We start from the raw sequence: 17,941 nt of genomic DNA, 5'->3' as shown, positions 1-17,941 counted from the left end.
GAAATCAAATTTGACAGGAGAGACTCCCTGAAGATCTTGGCTGCAGACAGGAAAAAAGAAATCAGCAAGACCAACAAGGCATGTAATCTATATGCTGATTCCTCTACATGGGAACAGTTCTGAGACTGGCTGAGACTGTCCATATATTACCATAAATCGTGTGTTGCTTATAGTATCCTCATGACTTATTACATGCCATCCTTTCAATATGATATGGATGGAGATTTATATTGCAGCTTGGTTAGTTGCAAACTAACTTGTCTTTCACTTGCTCAAAGAACAGAGAATTATCTTTAACTGGTATGTGCACAGTACACATTCCATACATATGTTAGTGCAGAATTGTGTATTACTTGTAAGAGCTTATGGTTTCTGAGAAAAAGGACCAGACACCAAGGAAAAAAAAAAAATAGCCCAGGTGATCCAGCCTCGCAAAATGCCTCAATTGCTGTTTCATAAAAACTTCCACAGAAGAAAGCAGACTGAAATAGAAACTTTGTTTAAATTCTTGCTAACACAAATTTCTAGAGGGTTTAGTTTATGGTGCCCTCCCCTCAACCTTGAGCAGGCCGGAAAGACCTTGTTTACCACAATAGACCAAATAATAGGACCTAGGTGGCGTTACCCACCTTGGCTGCCCGTACAGCCTGCTACAGGAACTTAGAAGAATAAACTGCCCGCTGAGCTTGCCTTGAGACATCTCCTGCTGTGACTAAGAATGGGTTCCCCCACCCATCTCCGGCTGAAACAAGAAGGGGTTCAGTGGTGGTTTCCCTTTAAATTGAAGAGCTGAACTTTAAACTATGAGCCTTGATCAGGGAACTTTGTCATGGCTTCATCTTTCTCTCACCTTCTGTCCCTTTCTTCATTTCCAGCCTCCTTTTAGGAGAACCCAGTTGGTTCGTGGCTGCATGTGGCTACAGTTTATTCTTTCATATTTACTATAACATTTAATCCGATCTATGTTATCTTCAGCTATGATATGGGTTATGCTTGTTGTCTTAGTTTGGGATTCATTGCTGTGAAGAGACACTATGACCACAGAAACTCTTACAGAAATATTTAGTTTGGTCTGGCACAGTTTCAGAGGTGTAGTCCATTATCATTATGGCAGAAAACAGGCAGACATCATGCTGGAGACAGCTGAGAGGTCTACATCTCAATCTTCAGGCAGCAGAAGAGGACTGTGAGTGTCACTGGATATAGCTTGAGCATATATATAACCTCAAAGCCTCCAATGAGGCCACACATACTCTAACAAGGCCACACTTCCCAATAGTGCCATTTTCTACTATCTAAACCACCAGACTATCAAAATAAATTGCTTCCTTAGTTACTGTTCTATTGCTGTGAAAAGATACTATGACTAAAGCAACTTAAAGAAAGCATTTATTGGGAGCTTGCTTACAGTATCAGAGGATTAGTCCTTTATTAACAAGGCAGCAGCCAGGCATGGGGTGGGCAGGCAGGCAGAGATGGGGCCCAGCATGGACTTTTGAAACCTCAGAGCTCACCACCCCTGACACACCTCCTCCAACAAGGTCACACTCATTCCAACAAAGCCATACCATCCATTTATTTATTTATTGACAGTGTTCTTTGTAGCCCTAGCTGTCCTGGAACTTGCTCTGTAAATCGGACTACTCTTGAACTCAGAGATCCACCTGCTTCTCCCCCAACCCCCGCCCCCAGTGCTGAAATTAAAGGATGCCACCACTTCCCAGAAAAGCTATACCTCTTAATCCTTTCCAAACAGTTCTAACAGGGAACCCAAGAATTCAAATAAAAGCCTATGGGGACAATTATCTTTCAAACATTTTACTCGCTGGCCCCCATAGGCTTGTATCCATATCATAATGCAAAATGCATTCAGTAGAACTTTAAAAAGTCCCCACAGTTTTTCAGTTTAGTCCAAAATCTCTGGAGACTCTTAACTGTAACCTCCCATAAAATAAAAAAGTAGATTAATACATCCAACATATAATGGCGCAGAATATACATTACAATTCTAAAAGAGAAGAAAGGCATAGTAAGGAAATACTGGATCAAAGTAAAAGACTGAAAACCAGTAAGGTAAACTTCAAATCCAGTATCTCTATATCTGATGTCAAAGGGTATATTGGATGCCTCTTCCCTTCCAGCTTTGCTCACTGCAGCACACTTCCCTCTTTTAGGAGGTTCTACATCCTGTCTGCACCCCTACTTATCAAGTATCCCCTGGCTCTGGCATCTCTGAGAGCTTTCTTAGGGGTCTTCAATGCAACTGGGTTTCATCTTCATGGTGTAAGGAGGCAAAAATTATAGAAAAAGATCAGGACCCCCATCTGAATTAAAGTTAGTAAATTCACAGGCCTAAGTTAAAGAAAGAGCCAGAAGGCAAATCAGCTAGGCTGTTCCAGGGACTGATTTACTACAAAGAATAGCAGAACTACAAATACAAGTTGGTCAAGGTACTCCGGGAAATGACTGACCACAGTGGGATAGGTTAAGGTCACATTCCTGAGAAAAATGTGTGCAGGATGTTTCCCACTCCCCACCCCGATTTATGACGTGTGTAAGATGTTTCCCACTCCCCACCTTGGTTTATGGCTAACTGAATAATAGGTTAAAATTTACTACTGTTCCACTTTTTGATTTCCCCCTTCACTCCCCTGGTTTGTGGTTTTCTCCTTTAAATACCCCTTCCTCCCAAGCCTCTTGGCCGACACTCCTCTGCCCTTGCATGGGATACAAGTCTCGACCCAGCGCTGACTTTGATTAATTAAACCTCTTGCTATTGCAACAAGTCTGGTGTCTCTCGTGGTCGTGGGTGAGTCGCATCTTCTTGAGACTTGAGTGAGGGTCTCCCCTCTCTGGGGGTCTTACAATGGCTTCATATCATGGCCTCTCTGGGTCTCTATGCAGGATCTCCCCTGCCACCAGCCTAGCCTTAGCAGATTTCTTGAACTGCAGAAAGAAGGTCCCATGCCCCTTTCATGTATATGCCTTGAAAAGACTAGAACCAGGTGGCCAGGAGCTGGCTCGCTCCTTGACTTAGATTTGACTTGCTGACAGCTTCTGAGTTAAAAGATTAACTGAGTACAGACTCACCCTGAGGGTACCAATTCCTGTATTTTATTCCTGTATTTTATCTAACCTTTCTTTAAACTTCAAATCTCCTGGATCACAAGACTTGGTTCCAGTATTACACTTCCTAGTATTCTTTTCAAGCTGTACATTTTGTATTTCTCTTGCCAAGTTTGCTTCTTTTCATTTTGTTAAGTTTCAAAACTGGGACAAGTAGCTGATGTACCTATATAACATGAACATGAACCTGGCCTCCAAGTTCTCCTTATTATCCCTCCGTCCCTACCTGCTACAGGGTATGACTGGCATAGCCTACGCTCTTACTCTGAACTCTTCCAGTCCAAGGGCCCTGCCCTTCCAAAGAAGCTCCCTCTCCCAACATATTTCAGGGTCATGACCACTCTGGACTCTCCCAGATGTGTCTGCTTCTGGCTATTTTCTCTTTTATTTACAATAAACTTTCTCCTCCACTATACCTAGGAGCAGTCCTGTCCTGTCCTGCCAAATACTGTAACAGGTACTGAGGGATTCTGGGAGAATCTGAAGGCCAGGTCCAATTTTATGTTAAATAGGCACACCTCAGGTATCTGTCCCAGGTCTGAAACTTAACACATATTACATTTGAATAAGACCGATTACTAACAACTATGTGACAATCATTACACTAAGCTGTCTTGAAATCTCCTCTGCCAATGACATTGATCCTAAACACTTCAATTGGGCCTCTGGTAAAATTTTAGTACAATGGCGAAAAGCAGCCATGTTCTTTGCCAAAATAGCACTATAGTCACTAGGCCACTTGCTAATATTCATGCCCCCTAAAACTTTCTGAGTGTGGTTAAAAGTCAGTCAAGGGTATATTCCTGAGTAGACTGTAAATTTAACCATAAATAGATGAGATAAATCAATAAAAAGACAAATGGAGCTGGGGAGATGACTCAGTAGTTAAACTGCTTTCTGAGTCTAAGGACCAGAGTTTGGATCCTGAGAACACACAGGATGCTGGATGGGTATGGGTTTGTCTATAATCCCAGCCTTGAAAGGTAGAAAGAGAGCCCCAGAACAAGCTGGCTAGAGAATTCAACAATATTCACAAACCTAGGTTTCACTAAGAAATCCTACCTCAGGAATAAGGTGGAAAAGCTATCTATGGAGTAGGATTCTGATATCAACCTTGGGCCTCCCACCTGCACTCATATCACAACATGTGTGCACACACACAGATGCACACACATGCATACCAGATCACAGAGCATGGAAAAATGGAAGGAGGAGGAGGGAGAGGAAGGAGGGAGAGGGATAAGAGGAATAGAAGGAGGAAGGAAGAAGAAAAAAAGACAAAGGGAAATGGTGTACTTACCACAAGATATCAATCAGCTTTTAGGGTTGTTAGTAAGACAGACTCAATTAATCCATAATAAAATTGAAAACATAAATTTTAAACCCTTTCTGGGAATCAGGTTTATTCCAAAAAGCAAAGAAAAGTAAGGCAGTTAGCAAAAAGGCGGTTGCACCAGTCTGCTCTTGGTGACCTACCAGCTGCTTACATAATCCCCAGCCGAATAAAAGGTGTGTGTCTGTACAGAAGTGTGGGTCAAAACTCGAACGTGGCTTGGGGTGGGTCACGCTTGTTGCGCGTGCTACAGCACTTCCCAGCGGGACTCAACAGTGCAGACTGGTGGCGAACCGAGGGTGTGGGCAAAGAGCTCGAACCACATGCCTTGGTGAGGGCAGGGTCCCGGGAACAGGGGTGCAGGGACACTTCGTGCCTGGTGGTCGCGGCTGAGTCTCCCAGGAGCCCCGTGAAGGCAGTGCACAGACTGCTGTTGTAAGGGGAGAGTGTCCTGCGGGCTGCTAGAGCGCAGGGAGCGCAGGGACGGGTGGAGAAGGCTCCCCCCCTCGCCCCACCTGAGTTTTCCACTTACACAAAGAGTCCAGAATTTCAAGAGACACGTGGGATTGAAGACATGTAGATTCATTGACATGGCGATGAGTCTGAATGATGGGTGTGCTCTCCCAAAAAATGCCATGAGAGGCCCTCTTACATTGGGGAGAGGAGGGGCTTGGGAGGTAACTACGCTCTGGCCTTTAGGTAATATGTAAATCTTGAGGCAGAGACCTGTTCCCCCGCCCTCTACTTGGGCTTTACATGACTCAATGCATGTTACATGGAGACCTCGTGTCAGGTCTCTGGGCTCTGGGGGCGTGGCCAAACACCCCAGGATTTCCACAGCCCCACACAGAAGGGACCTAGCCAAGCCAGATCTCTTATCTACCTCTGCCTTCTCTCCTTGTCCCCTCTTGTGTCTCCCTGTCTCTTTCTAGATGGCCTTTGGTTCTCCTCTCCTGCAATCAACTTCTTACACTAAATCAATAAACCTTTTACATTACATCTGCTGTGTAGTGTAATTTCTCAGGGGTACACCTGACAGAGTCCACCCCCACCTCAGTTTATCCTATCAAAGACTTAAACATGTATCTAATCTGAGAAATACAAATAGAAGAGAGAGAAAAAAACATAAAACTAGACTACATTAAAAGAAGAGAATTTTTTAAGGGAAAAGTAAGTCAGAACGAACAGTTCTGAAAGAGAAAGAAACAGTTTAATGTAACTATCCTCTGTGGGGGAGAGAGTACAAGACATATACTATTCTGTTATTTGTTAAAAGGGTAGCATTATAGACCAAAAAAAAAAAAAAAAGTTGAGAAAAAGAAGAATTCAGTTAAGACTAAACTATTTACCTCAGAAATAGAGTCTGGATCTACAAAATTTTATAAGATTCTTTTTAGAGTTAAATAATTTTTTCCTTTGAGCTAAAACCTTTCCTTTAAAGACTAAGGAGAAGTTTTTCCTGCATTATTAAGTACTTTTGAAGGTGATAATGGTGGGAAGACAGGAGTGGAATATGCTACAGTGGAATATATCTAGGAATTTATGGAAATAGGACTCTAGAACTCCTCAGTCCTAAACACAGACCTCTTATAATTTCCAATGTAGAAAACTCAATTTTAAATAAAAAGGAGTAACTATGACCAGACCAATCATCTGGAACCAAAATCAAAAGTGTGTGTATATGTGTGTGTGTGTGTGTGTGTGTGTATACACCTTATCAATGTAGGGTTTACCTACCAAATGCAACACTCAAGCAAGTAAGCTGGGACTGCTTGAAATGAGGGGTGGGGCACATATTACAGAGGGAAAAGGCACCAGAGACAGGGTCCATTTTGTTACAAATGAGTAGGAATTTGTCTGCTGCTCCTTTGTTCGTAAAGTCTGGAAAATTCAAACATCCAGGAAAGATAAAAGTTTTAGGGGTACTCTCTAAAGGTGACACTTAATCCCACAGAATCACAGGCCTTAAAGGCATCTGTTATAGTCTCCAACTACTACAAATTAAGTATAAAGAGGAAAAACTCCTTCAGGAAATAGATTTACAGATAGAGGAACTCCACAATGGGATAGGCTCAGAAGAGACACATCAAGGTGCAGAACAGTCTGGAGGAGCAGAACTACAGAAGATGCAAGGCCACAATCTGCTTTGCACAACCACTGGCTGTAAACAGGGGTAGGTAACTTCTCCCATGAGAGAGGGAAGCTTTGTCACTCAAGAGAACTTGGGACCTTCAGCCACACAAGGTACAAACAAACAAAAACAAACCCACTGAACCTTAAATATGAAGAATGAACAACAGACAAAGAAAAGAAATGCAAGGGAACCTAGGTACTCAGTCTATCCATTGGCAAATTTCTATTCTTTTGCACAAGAAAAAAAAATGAATCCTATGCTAGAGAAGTAGTGTACACAGACAAAAACTTATACTTTAAGAGATAGATGGTTCCTCTGGAGGGATAATTCCTCTGAGCTGGGTTTAGTCTGACACCCTAAAGACCAGATTGGGGGTGCACGCAATCTGTTATAGCCAAAGCTGAGATTTTTTTTCTTTGAAAATTATCTGTGCTGAGTCAGGAGTGGTGGCACACATCTTTAATCCCGAGGCAGGGGGATCTCTGAGTTTGAGGTCACCCTGGTTTACAGATCAACACCCAGGACAGTCAGGGCTATACAGAGAAACCCTGTCTTGAAAAACAAACAAAAATTATCTGTTCTGTCAAGTAATGTTTTACATTTTATTTTGTACTTATCCTCTCTTATTGTGCATAGTTATAGTATGATAAATGAATTCAAAATGCCTTTTTTCTTTTGAATAAAGTGAAAATCAAAATATGTTCTCTTTAAATTCCCTCAGAGGACTCTGTTACTTATTAAGTTCCCATAGATCCTCCATCCATCCCCAGTGAACTGTTCCCTGGACTCAGTGTAGGTGTTTCTGCTAGGATGTAAGGGTATCCTGAGACAAGGTGGACCAAGAACCACACAGCTCTGAGGTGGGACAGTTTCCCAGTGGAAGGGCATCCTGAGACACAGAAGCTCAGGAACCACACAGCTCTGAGAGGAAGCCTCCTCAGCAGAGATGTTGCAGCTCCCAGGGGAGGGTGAGCTGAGGAACTCAGGAGCCTCACCCCCGCTCCTTCTCTTTCCTTCTTCTCTTCATTGCTTTTCTTCTTGGCTTCTTCCAATAAAAGAGTCACACCAGGCAGAAAATCTCATGAAAGAGATTCATTGGAGGGTCCAGGGTGTGGAGGGATGATTCCAGGGATGGCTGCCCTCTACTCTTGGGAGTTGACAGCAGGAAACTGGACCGGGGCGGTGCTTATATAGGATTTCTGAGGGGTGGAGCCTCTCAGGGCAGAGATTTCCAAAGTGAAGATTGGTGGGATTTCAAATTGTGAGCTTGGGGTAGCTCAGGGATTGGTAGGGTTCCTGCTCAGGGATTGGTGGGGTTTTTTGGGAAGCTCATTTGGGAAGCTCAGGGATTGGTGGGGTTTTCTGCTCAAGGATTTTTTTCACCCCCTTTTCCCTGCATCAGGCCTTGGTCATGATGGGAAGTCCTTCCTGGCTACAGCTAGCTTTTACAGAGGCACAACTCTCTAGTGGGGCAACTGGGGGCTGATGGGAAGGCTGGAGAGCTGTCACTGTGGACCATTCCTGTAGTGGTGTTTCACGAAAGCTGAAGCAGAAAAGATGTCGCTGCAGTGGACAGCTACTCATACTGGCAGGAGGCTGAGGCAGGAAAGGCAATGCGCCACCATGGACAGCGCCTACAGCTCCTGCGAGGACTGAGCTGCCATTTTGGACAGCTCCTGTGGGACATTTTACTGCTGTGGCATAGGCTGGGGCAGGAAGGAGGGGCCTGCCACCACTTTGAAGCTTTTGTGGTATGTTGTTCAGGGACTTCACTCAGTCACAGCATCAAGCCTCACCCATGGTGCTGGCAGTAAGTCCCTCTTGTTTTGCCCACCCCCACCCATGTAACCTGCACCAGTACCTTCCCCAAGCAACTAATCACATGACCATTAGTGTTAGTACATCTTAGTCCCCCTTCCTGACATCCATCCAGAGATCTCACCTAAGCACGTACACAGTCACTTTGTCCTCAATGACCTCTCAATAGCCAGGGAGTCAGAAACACCCAACCCTCCCCACTTACAAATCAACACCAAGATCTTAGGGTGGTGAGCAGCTTTGTACTTCCTAATCTGAAACCTGCCAATATGGAACAGAAATAACTCCCACTCAATACAACTGGACTAAAAGTATCAAACATATAATCAACAACCTAACTCTAGATGCCCAAGTCTCAGTGCACCAATATCATCAATTCTACAGTAATATTCCGCAAAGAGAATAACCCAGAATCTCAAGACAGAACTGAAAAGAACAATTATAAACAATGTCTAAGAATATAACAGGAGAAACAATCAATTGAGTGAACTTAATTAAAGAGGACAGGAATAAACTTCTCATTTAGCCTGAATCAAAACAAACAACAGACTGAAATAATGATATAAATTTAATTGAGATCTAAACATATATAATATATAAATATAAATATATTGGGATAAATATAGTTGAGATATAAAAAGTGAATTCAACAAATAATCTGAAATACTGAAGAAAACCAAGGCTGAGGTTAAAAATGGGAGAAAAAAAAGAAAAAAAAAAGAAAAAAAATGGAAAACAGATTGTTAGAAAATTCAGTGGAAAGCCATTCAAAAACGTAGCTCACATAGATGATAGATTACCTGGACATGAAGACAAGGTAGATTATTGCCCACTGAACTAAAGAAAATAATTAAGTAAAAACCAAAGCAAAACAAAAAATGTGCTGGAGAGATGGCTCAGAGGTTAAGAGCATTGTCTGCTCTTCCAGAGGTCCTGAGTTCCATTCCCAGCAACCACACAGTGTCTCACAACATTCTGTAATGAGATCTGGTGCCCTCTTCTGGCCTGCAGGCATACATGCAAGCAGAATGCTGTATACATATAAAATAAATCTTTAAGAAAACAAATAAAACAACATCAAATCCCTCAAGAAATAAATATGAAGAGACTTTGGGACATCATGAAATATTAAATCTATGAATCATGGGCACAGACAAATGAGAACAACTCCAGATCACAGATATAGAACAGATCTTCAAATAACTCCCCAAAACAGGAGATGCCTCTTTATATACAAGAGGTACAGTCTACGCCAGCTTCCTGTTCTTCTTTCCTCCTTCTCTCCTTCCTTCGTGTAGCTGAGACTATAATTGACCATGCTTTCTTTCTGTAGGCATGCCTTTCCTACCACAATGGACTCCATTTCTCTGGAACCATAGGCTTAAAAGTAAACCTCTTCTTCAAATTGCTTTTATCAGGGTATTTAAGACTTAATTAAGACTTGCTTCAACAACAGTCAACTGTTGACCTATACTGTAAATTTGGCCAAGAACCTGTTGCTAGAAAAAAATCTACTATTATCCTTTTGTTAAACTGATGTAGTATCTAACTTCCTCCTAAATACTTATCTCTAGCCCATACTCTAGTCCAGAGCTTACCCCTTCTCAGAGAAGCTTCTTTTGGCAGTGGATGGGAAGTTAATACAGAAGACCGAAACGATCAAAGTGTAGAGATTAAGTCACTGTGGAGTACTCATCCCCAAATGGAACCTCACACACCCATCCACCCATCCACACAATGTCCTCTGAACACAACAGGCAGTTGCATTCATGAACTCTCAACAACTACAGATGTTACACAAAGCTGCACTCCTAAGAGATGCTACATGGATGCTGGGGGATAGTCAGGTTTTTTCAGGGGTAGGGACCCTGATTTAGTTAACCATGCTTCACTGGATAGCCCTACAGCAAGATGCATGACAACACTGATTAGATATGATGGTGGGAAGCTGATATGGGGAAGGGGACACAAGAGAATCAGGAGCTGAAGGGGAGAGTGAAGAATTGATTTGATTAAAATAAAATGTGCTCATGTAAAAAAATAAAATTAAAAAGATCTTTACAAAACACAACACAATGCTCAAACAGCAAACTCCAGAATCATAGTCATTTTTGTAATCCCTGAGCAGTGAGTCTCAGAAGCAGTCAAATTAGCGCTGGCCCCTCCTTTCCATTCCAGCCTACCACACAGCTGCAGTAAGAAGTCTCACAGGAGCTATTGGAATGATAGTTCCTGTCAAAGTAGTAAAGACGCTCCAACACCTGCAGCCTATAGCTGTTACAGGAGGCTGTCCACGGTAGCGAATCTCTTTTCCTGTCTCAGCGGAGCTGTCCCTCAGAAGCTGTCTTTCCTGCCTCAGCATACAGCCTTCATAAAATATCACTGCAGGAGCTGTCCCACAGGAGCTATCCACAGTGGCATCACTTCCTTTCCAGCCTCCCCAAGCAGCTCCACAGATAATGGTGGCTCAGCCAAAGTCACCTGCAGCCAGGACTTCCCATCCTAATCCATGTGCCCAATGCAGGGAAAAGGGGTGAAAACAGCCACCAATCCCTGAGTTCCCTAAATTCAAGACTTGAAATCCCACCAATCTTCAATCTGGAAATCTCTGCCTGAAAAGCCCCACCTCCTATGAAATCTTATATAAGCCCTGCCCTTTGTTCAGTTCCCTGCTGTCCCTCCTGGGAGCAGAGGGCAGCCATTCCTGGATTCGTTCCAGACCCTCCACTGTTATTTTGAAGAACTAAATTCTAGTTGTTAGATTTTACCAAATGAAGACTCAAGAGCCAGATGCGGTGGTGAAAGCCTGCTAGCTCAGAGAAGCAGAGAAAGTACCCAGTTGACCTTCCTATTCAACCGATGTCCCAGAAGGAAAAGACTTTCTCTCCTCCACTGTCTTAAATACCACTTGACTCAATGTCCCTCCTTTCTGTTTACTTATGTTCACTCTCTCGCAGCTGGTTGCTTGCTCTGCCTCTTGACCTTGACCTAGGGCTAATTTTACTCTTGGATTAAAGGTATGTGCTATGGCGGAGCCACACAAGTGCTTGTTTACAATAAACAGAAAGCTTCTGGGTTAAAAGTGTGTCCTGGGACTGAGACATGCAATAACATGGTTTTTCCAGTTCATAATCTTGGGGTTCACAATGTGATCAAATATACTGCCACACTCCAATAAATGTCTTTTATGAGACTTGCTGCCTCATGGAAACTGTCTCACTGGAAGAAGCCAAGGAGCAATGAAGAAAAGGGAAGGATGGCAGAAGTGGAGTGGGGCTGAGGCTCCTCAGCCCTGCTGGAGATACTCTTCCCAGGGGCTGCAACACAAAAGTAGGGTCAGGGCTCCTCAACTCAGCTGGGAATATTCTCTCCTGGGAGCTGCAAGATCTCTGCTGAGGCTTCCTCTCAATAGCTATGTGGTTCCTAGGCTCCTGTGTCTCACGATCCCCTTCCATTGGGAGACTGTCCCACCTCAGAGCTACGTGGTTTCTGGGCTTCCAAGTCCCAGGATACCCTTCCATCTGAGCAAAAATGTTTACCATTTTAGCTAGCAAGCCTATTTAATTCTCAAATAGGCTTTGTGTTTCTCTCACAGAACTCCCAATAAGAGGTTTAACGTAAGGTTTTAAACGGTAATTATATTTGAACTCATTTCATAGTGAAAATGCAAATTATAATGATACTCTAAAGACATGCCCCTCAATATATTAAAAAACACATAGACATTATTAACATAAAAAGGTACATTAACTATATATGAGTAACAGTGATTATGATCCAGCCTTGTAGATCCTTCTCATTATATTAGTTAATGAAATTAACCAAAACAAAAGGCTAGGGAATCAAATGGCAATCTAATTAAATAATATGCCACTGTTCACTCATTAGAAGAGTTGAAGTAACAAACTCCATCAATACCAAGCTGTCAGAAGTATGCATTTGGGATAATTATGTTGGAAAACTTGAGAGCTGTGTGTTAAAATTGAATGTGGTATCCTCTCTGTAATAGCTCAGTAATTTCCCTCCTTGGCATTTGCCAATAAAAGCATAAACATACACACCATAACACATAAAAAACGTATTCTTTTAAAATGTTTTTACTTATTCTTTGAGAATTTTGTATGTGCTGTTTGATGCTATTCCCGCTAACTCCTAACCCTAATCCTGATTCTCCCTACCTCCCCAACTTCATGTTCTTTCAGTTTAGAACTTTTTCCCTTTTCCTTTTTTTTTCCTTTGAGTCTCATTTCATAACTAATACACTGGATAAATCATGATATATTTGTATAATGAAGAAATAGCATATTCCATAAGGAATGAGCTACTTAGTACTACATACTAAAACACAGATAATAAAGCACACTGATATTGGTTTTAAGAAACTGAACCTTAATCCCAGCACTTAGGAGGCAGGGGCAGGCGGATTTCTGAGTTCGAGGCCAGCCTGGTCTACAGAGTGAGTTCCAGGACTATCAGGGCTATACAGAGAAACCCTGTCTCGAAAAAAAAACAAACAAAAAAACAAAAACAAACAAACAAACAAACAAAAAAAGAAACTGAACATGAAGTCAGGGCATACCTCAGTGTGATATAGTGCTTGCTCAGAATGTACAAGGCCCTGGATTTAACCTTCAGTGAGGTATAAAAGAAAAACTGGAAACAAAATAAACCCAAGTATACACTGCATGATTCTATGTTTATTTATAAAAATAAGTTCATAAGGTAATGGTAATTATCATGGGGGAAAGTAATTGAGAAGGCACAAGAAACCTTTTCTGCACTGGTCACATTTTAGTTTTATTATTAGGAATGTATTCACTTTATAATTACTGAGCTTCAGATTTGTAAAACTTACACTTTATCAGAAAGTTCACTTTAAAAACAAAAAGTCAGAAATGACCAGGATGTTGAAGGAAAAAGCACAAAACTCAAAAAGCTAAGGCTGCTGATTCCGCAGACTGCTACTTCTAGAGTTTGTCTATACCAAAGCTAGTGTTGAAATTTACATACACTGGGATTAAACAATGGGACACAGGTGGGCCCTTTCAGAAGTAACTAGGTATTAAGGGATCTATCCTCAGAAACACAATATAGTTCCCGTGAGAGTGACTTAGGGGCTGGAGAGATGGCTCAGTGGTTAAGAGCTCACACTGTTCTTGCAGAGGACCTGAGTTTGGTTTTAGCATCATGTTGAATATTTCACAAATGCCTGTAATTTCAGGTCCAGGGGATGTGATACCCCTGAAGGCACCTGCAGTCATGTGTACTATCTACAACTCTTTAAACAAACTCTTTAAAAACAAATGAGTAGCTTCGTTATATGAGTGAATTTTTATAAGAATGCCTGTCACTTCCGCCCCAGTCTCAGTTGTTCTCTAAGAAGCACGCCTTGTTTCGACACAAAGTCCTTTCTGATTTTCATGGTGCACTATATCATCTGATGGCCCCCATCAGATGTTGAACAGATATTGGTAATGTCTTGAACCCCAAAATCTGAAACTAAATTCTGTTTTCTTCATAATTACTAGTCTTTGGTTATTTTGTTATAGCAACAAGATAATGACCTCATAGCAGTACATGAAAGAAATGATCTAAATTGTGCTACCTAAAAACCACAACAAATTAGCAGGTAGGGTAGGGACTGGAATTGGGGTATGCTAATCTCAGCCTGTTCTGAAATCTTTTTAAAAGAATGTTTTAGGGTATATGATGCAGAGGGCCCTTGTCATCCTAGCATTCATTACCTTCATCTGCAATGCAATCTGGTTTAAAATGAAACAAAATGTAACACAAATTTGAAATACAAAGAATTTACCAAAGAACAAGAACACTTCTAAAACTTAAGCCTTTTCTTGGCTTCAACCTATCCCCATCAACAGCCGTTGTCAGTCATTCTTAGTGTGTCTTCTCTGTGTCATGAGCAACACTATACGAACAAATATCAACTACAAAGTGGAACTATACATCTTTTTTAAAAATGTGATTTGAATGAAAATGGCCCCCATAGGCCCATAGGGGGTGGCACTATTAGGAGGTGTGGCATTCCTGGAGGAAGTATGTCATTGGGAGTGGGCTTAGAAGTTTCAAATGCTCAAGCCAGGCCCAGTTTCTTTTTCTGCCACCGGCCTGATGCAAAATTCTCAGCCACCTCCTTCAACACCAAGTCAGCCTGCATGCTGCTATACTTCCCACCATGACGACGATGGACTAAATCTCTGAATCCAAAAGCCAGCCCCAGTTGTTTTCCTTTATAAGAGTTGCCTTGGCCACTCTTTGTGAGATTGGATTAGGAAAGCAGATGAATCCTTTAAGGTCTTAATGAGCCATACTAGTCGGAGCATGGAAAACAGTAGGTTAATGGGGTGGTGGTGGGGTGAATGGCCTACTATTAACTGTGTGGTTATCAGAGACCAATTTTATTCAGATCTATAATAAAAAGGAAGATGAGCAAGGAAAACATACAAAATGTACAGTTTGAGGAGAAAAGGGGTAACAGGAAGTGTAAAGGTCCTTGTGCTCAAGGAGATGAAAAGTTTAAAAAGCCTGATTCTAAATGTAATATAGGGAGTAGTGACTTCAGGGCAAGACTCCATTCAACTAAACTTTCAACTTGTGAAAAGTTTAGGGCCAGGCATAATGGTACAAACCTTTAATTCTAGCACTCAGAAGGCTGAGGCAGGCAGATCTCCGAGTTCAAGGCCATCCTGATCTATAGCCCAAATTCCAGGACAGACAAGGTTTAAGCAATAAAGGAAACCATGGTGAAAATGTTTTGAATAAGGGGTCCGTGTTCCAGCCCCAGCAAGCAGCAGAACTTGGCAATAAAGCCATAAGACAGAGATATAGGAATCCATTAAGGTGATTAAATGCAATAGGAATCTGTAATAGCTCAACAAAACTAAACAATATAAATCAATACAAAATGGTACTATGCATCTTTTTAAAATGCTGAAATCCACAAATTTGATAAAAATGCTACAGGAGTCCGAAATACACCCAAGTCAATGACGAAAAAACATAAATCAGATTAAATTAGCCACAGTAGAAGGGTCAGATCCCCCAGTGCTCAGCAAGTATCCATATTCCTTTGTATTCAGTAGCATAACCTTGCTTTTTCAGTAACTCTCATAACTGTATTTCTATTTTAACAACAAAAAAGATGTCACAATATTCTAAAGCTAGGTCTAAGAAATATGAATTAATTTTAAAATAAAAAAACTAAGCATGCAGGTTCAGACTATCTTCTCCTTGTAACACCTGATGCTGTGACTTTGTTGCAGCCTATCTATTTAAGGAATGAGGTAATGCTTTACAAAGCTCTAGTCCACAGATGTCAAGGTTTGGGGTAGTGGAAGATACCAGAATGAGTTTAAACAAATTTAAGCACCAGTGAGCTCGATTTAATTACCCCTCCAAGTATACATCAAAGACACCTGCAAACCCAAATCATCAATTCTGTAGATCTCAAAAAGGTTACACAAAAAAACACGAATAGAAAAAAGAGATACATTTTAATAAAGCAGCAGCCAGCATTCACAGCTATTTCAGCATAAAAGCCAGGAAAGATCTAGGCATCGAGGACATAGTATTCACTGCAATCAGAGCTTGTGAACAAAGAGAAGACTGCTGCGACCAGTGTTTGCTTGAAGAAATCAGGAATTGGTATCTTCCGAAATAAATCTTAACATTCTTCTGCTGTCCATACTCACAGCAAAAGCACGAGAAAGGCGAATTAGGTTTTTCAATCAGTCAAGCTTTATGCAGTGCTTTCCCTCTTGAAAAACGGAATCGGGAGTCAACAAACTGACAAACACCCCCAGAATCCATAATGTGCTCTCTACCAAGTAAAGCTCACGGAACCAACCAAGCGGCGTCCCCCCCACACCCCCTCCCCCCACTTACCGGTCTATCGGAGGCTATAATCTAGCCAATTAAAACACCTATCTACGGTCTCCATCCTTAAACCGTGCCTTTCATAACCCACCTTTCAACAAAATGCTGCGGTTTCTCGAATACACAGCAAAATCAAAGACAGCACAAAGAGACCCTCTAGGTAACAGCGACGCCAGGGCCCTTAGAAAACGGTTATTTACCGGTGACTGGTGTCGCCCTAAATGAGCAGGTATGGGATGATTTGTCAATTAGTGCCACTTGGGAGACAGGGCGGTGGGAAGCCTCCCTCCGAGAGCTCCAGATGACACCGCTCCGTAACGGAAGGCTCCAGGCCTCACCGAGAACTGGAGGAGACCAGTTACACAACCGACCCGGAGGCCCCCCCCGCCCGCCCCAGGAGTCCCCGCCGAGCGGGCCTCGGAAGCCCCGTGGCGGAGCAGGCCGGCAGCCAAGGCGCTGGGCCTCGCCGCCAGCCTCCGCCGTGGCCCTACCCTCCGCCCTGCAGCGCACCGCCCGCACCTGTTTCCTCATGTTGTTCATGACGCCCATGAACCCTGCCAGCAGCTTGGCTTCTTCGCGAGCCGCAAGTTTCTTCTCGGTTTTCTTCTTGCTACTCTTCTCCACGCCGGAGGTGGCCATCCTCTCTTTGCGCTCCGCGGGTTCGCGGCGACGGTTTACCCGCCACACGCCGCAGTCGGGAGCACGGCTTTGGTGGCGGAGCGCGGGGAACTGCGGGAGCGCCGAGGGAGGACTAGACGAAGCCAACTTGGCCACGGTTGCAAGCCAAGGGAGCCCCAAGCATGCGCACTGGTCCCGGCGAGGAGGGTGGATGCTTTGAGGAGTGGGGGGGCGGGGCAGTGCGTCACAGCCACGCGACGTCCTAGCAACCCGCTGCGTCGCGCGGTGCGTCGGCATTAGCAGTTGGTACCCAGGCCAGACCCAAGCTCAGTCTTCGAAAGGCCGCGTTCCTAGGTTTAGATTTCTTGATGATGATCTGTTCTGGATAACTGTATGATAGAACAAATTAAAACGTCTCCCCGTGGCGTAAGCTCCCTGAAAACAGGGTCAGTCCTTTACTGCCTCGTCAGACTGGGGCTCTTTGTAGGCGCTCAGTAACTGTTACGTGAAAATTGCGTACTGCAAGGCAAAAGGTTATTTAGGACGAACACAAGAATTGTTTGGGATTCAGAAAGCAAAACCATTGTCCTATCGATTTCTCCTTAGCGTGACATGGCTACCTGTTTAGCAGGCTTTCTAACTCATTAAAACAGATCAGATGGGTGGTGGTGGTGGTGGAAGCAGAGGGAGGTGGACTTCTGAGAGAAACCCTGTCAGGAAAAACAAACAAAAAATAACCTAGAGATCAGGTATCAGTTCCAGCCGGCTTCAGTGAGGCTTCCCAGGGAGTCCTACTGGAACACAGAGCTCAATCCTAGAACTCACAGAGACATGTTTCATAACTAGAGGGTTTTTTTTTTTTTTTTTTTTTTTTTTTGCTGTTTAGGAATAGATAGGACTGTCTGAAGGTTATTTCTAATAATGAAAACTTTCTACATAGCCTCAATTTTCTACCTAGATGTATGAAGAACTAGACAGAGAAGTTTATGTAAAATGATCTAGACTGCTGTTGATCTAAA

General features: G+C 42.8%; 1 protein-coding gene across 2 annotated transcripts in view; it reads right to left on the bottom strand.

The window, feature by feature from the left end:
* The window catches only part of Klhl7 (kelch like family member 7), a 54,141-nt gene extending 37,110 nt beyond the window's left edge, over positions 1 to 17,031 (bottom strand). The window contains exon 1 of one of the 2 annotated variants that reach the window (XM_028774726.1): positions 16,824 to 17,031. In XM_028774726.1, coding sequence (XP_028630559.1) covers positions 16,824 to 16,943 — 120 coding nt within the window. In that variant the 5' untranslated portion in view covers positions 16,944 to 17,031. Of the gene's footprint in view, positions 1 to 16,504; positions 16,598 to 16,823 lie in introns of those variants that run through there. The other variant, XM_028774727.1, reaches the window with a different exon arrangement.
* Positions 17,032 to 17,941: the final 910 nt, after the last annotated feature.

The sequence above is a fragment of the Grammomys surdaster genome, unplaced genomic scaffold, assembly GCF_004785775.1.
Source record: "Grammomys surdaster isolate TR1022 unplaced genomic scaffold, NIH_TR_1.0 242, whole genome shotgun sequence".
NCBI classification, from domain to species: Eukaryota; Metazoa; Chordata; class Mammalia; order Rodentia; family Muridae; genus Grammomys; species Grammomys surdaster.
Note: the sequence above shows the minus strand (reverse complement) of the source record. Positions and strands in the feature narration are given on the sequence as shown.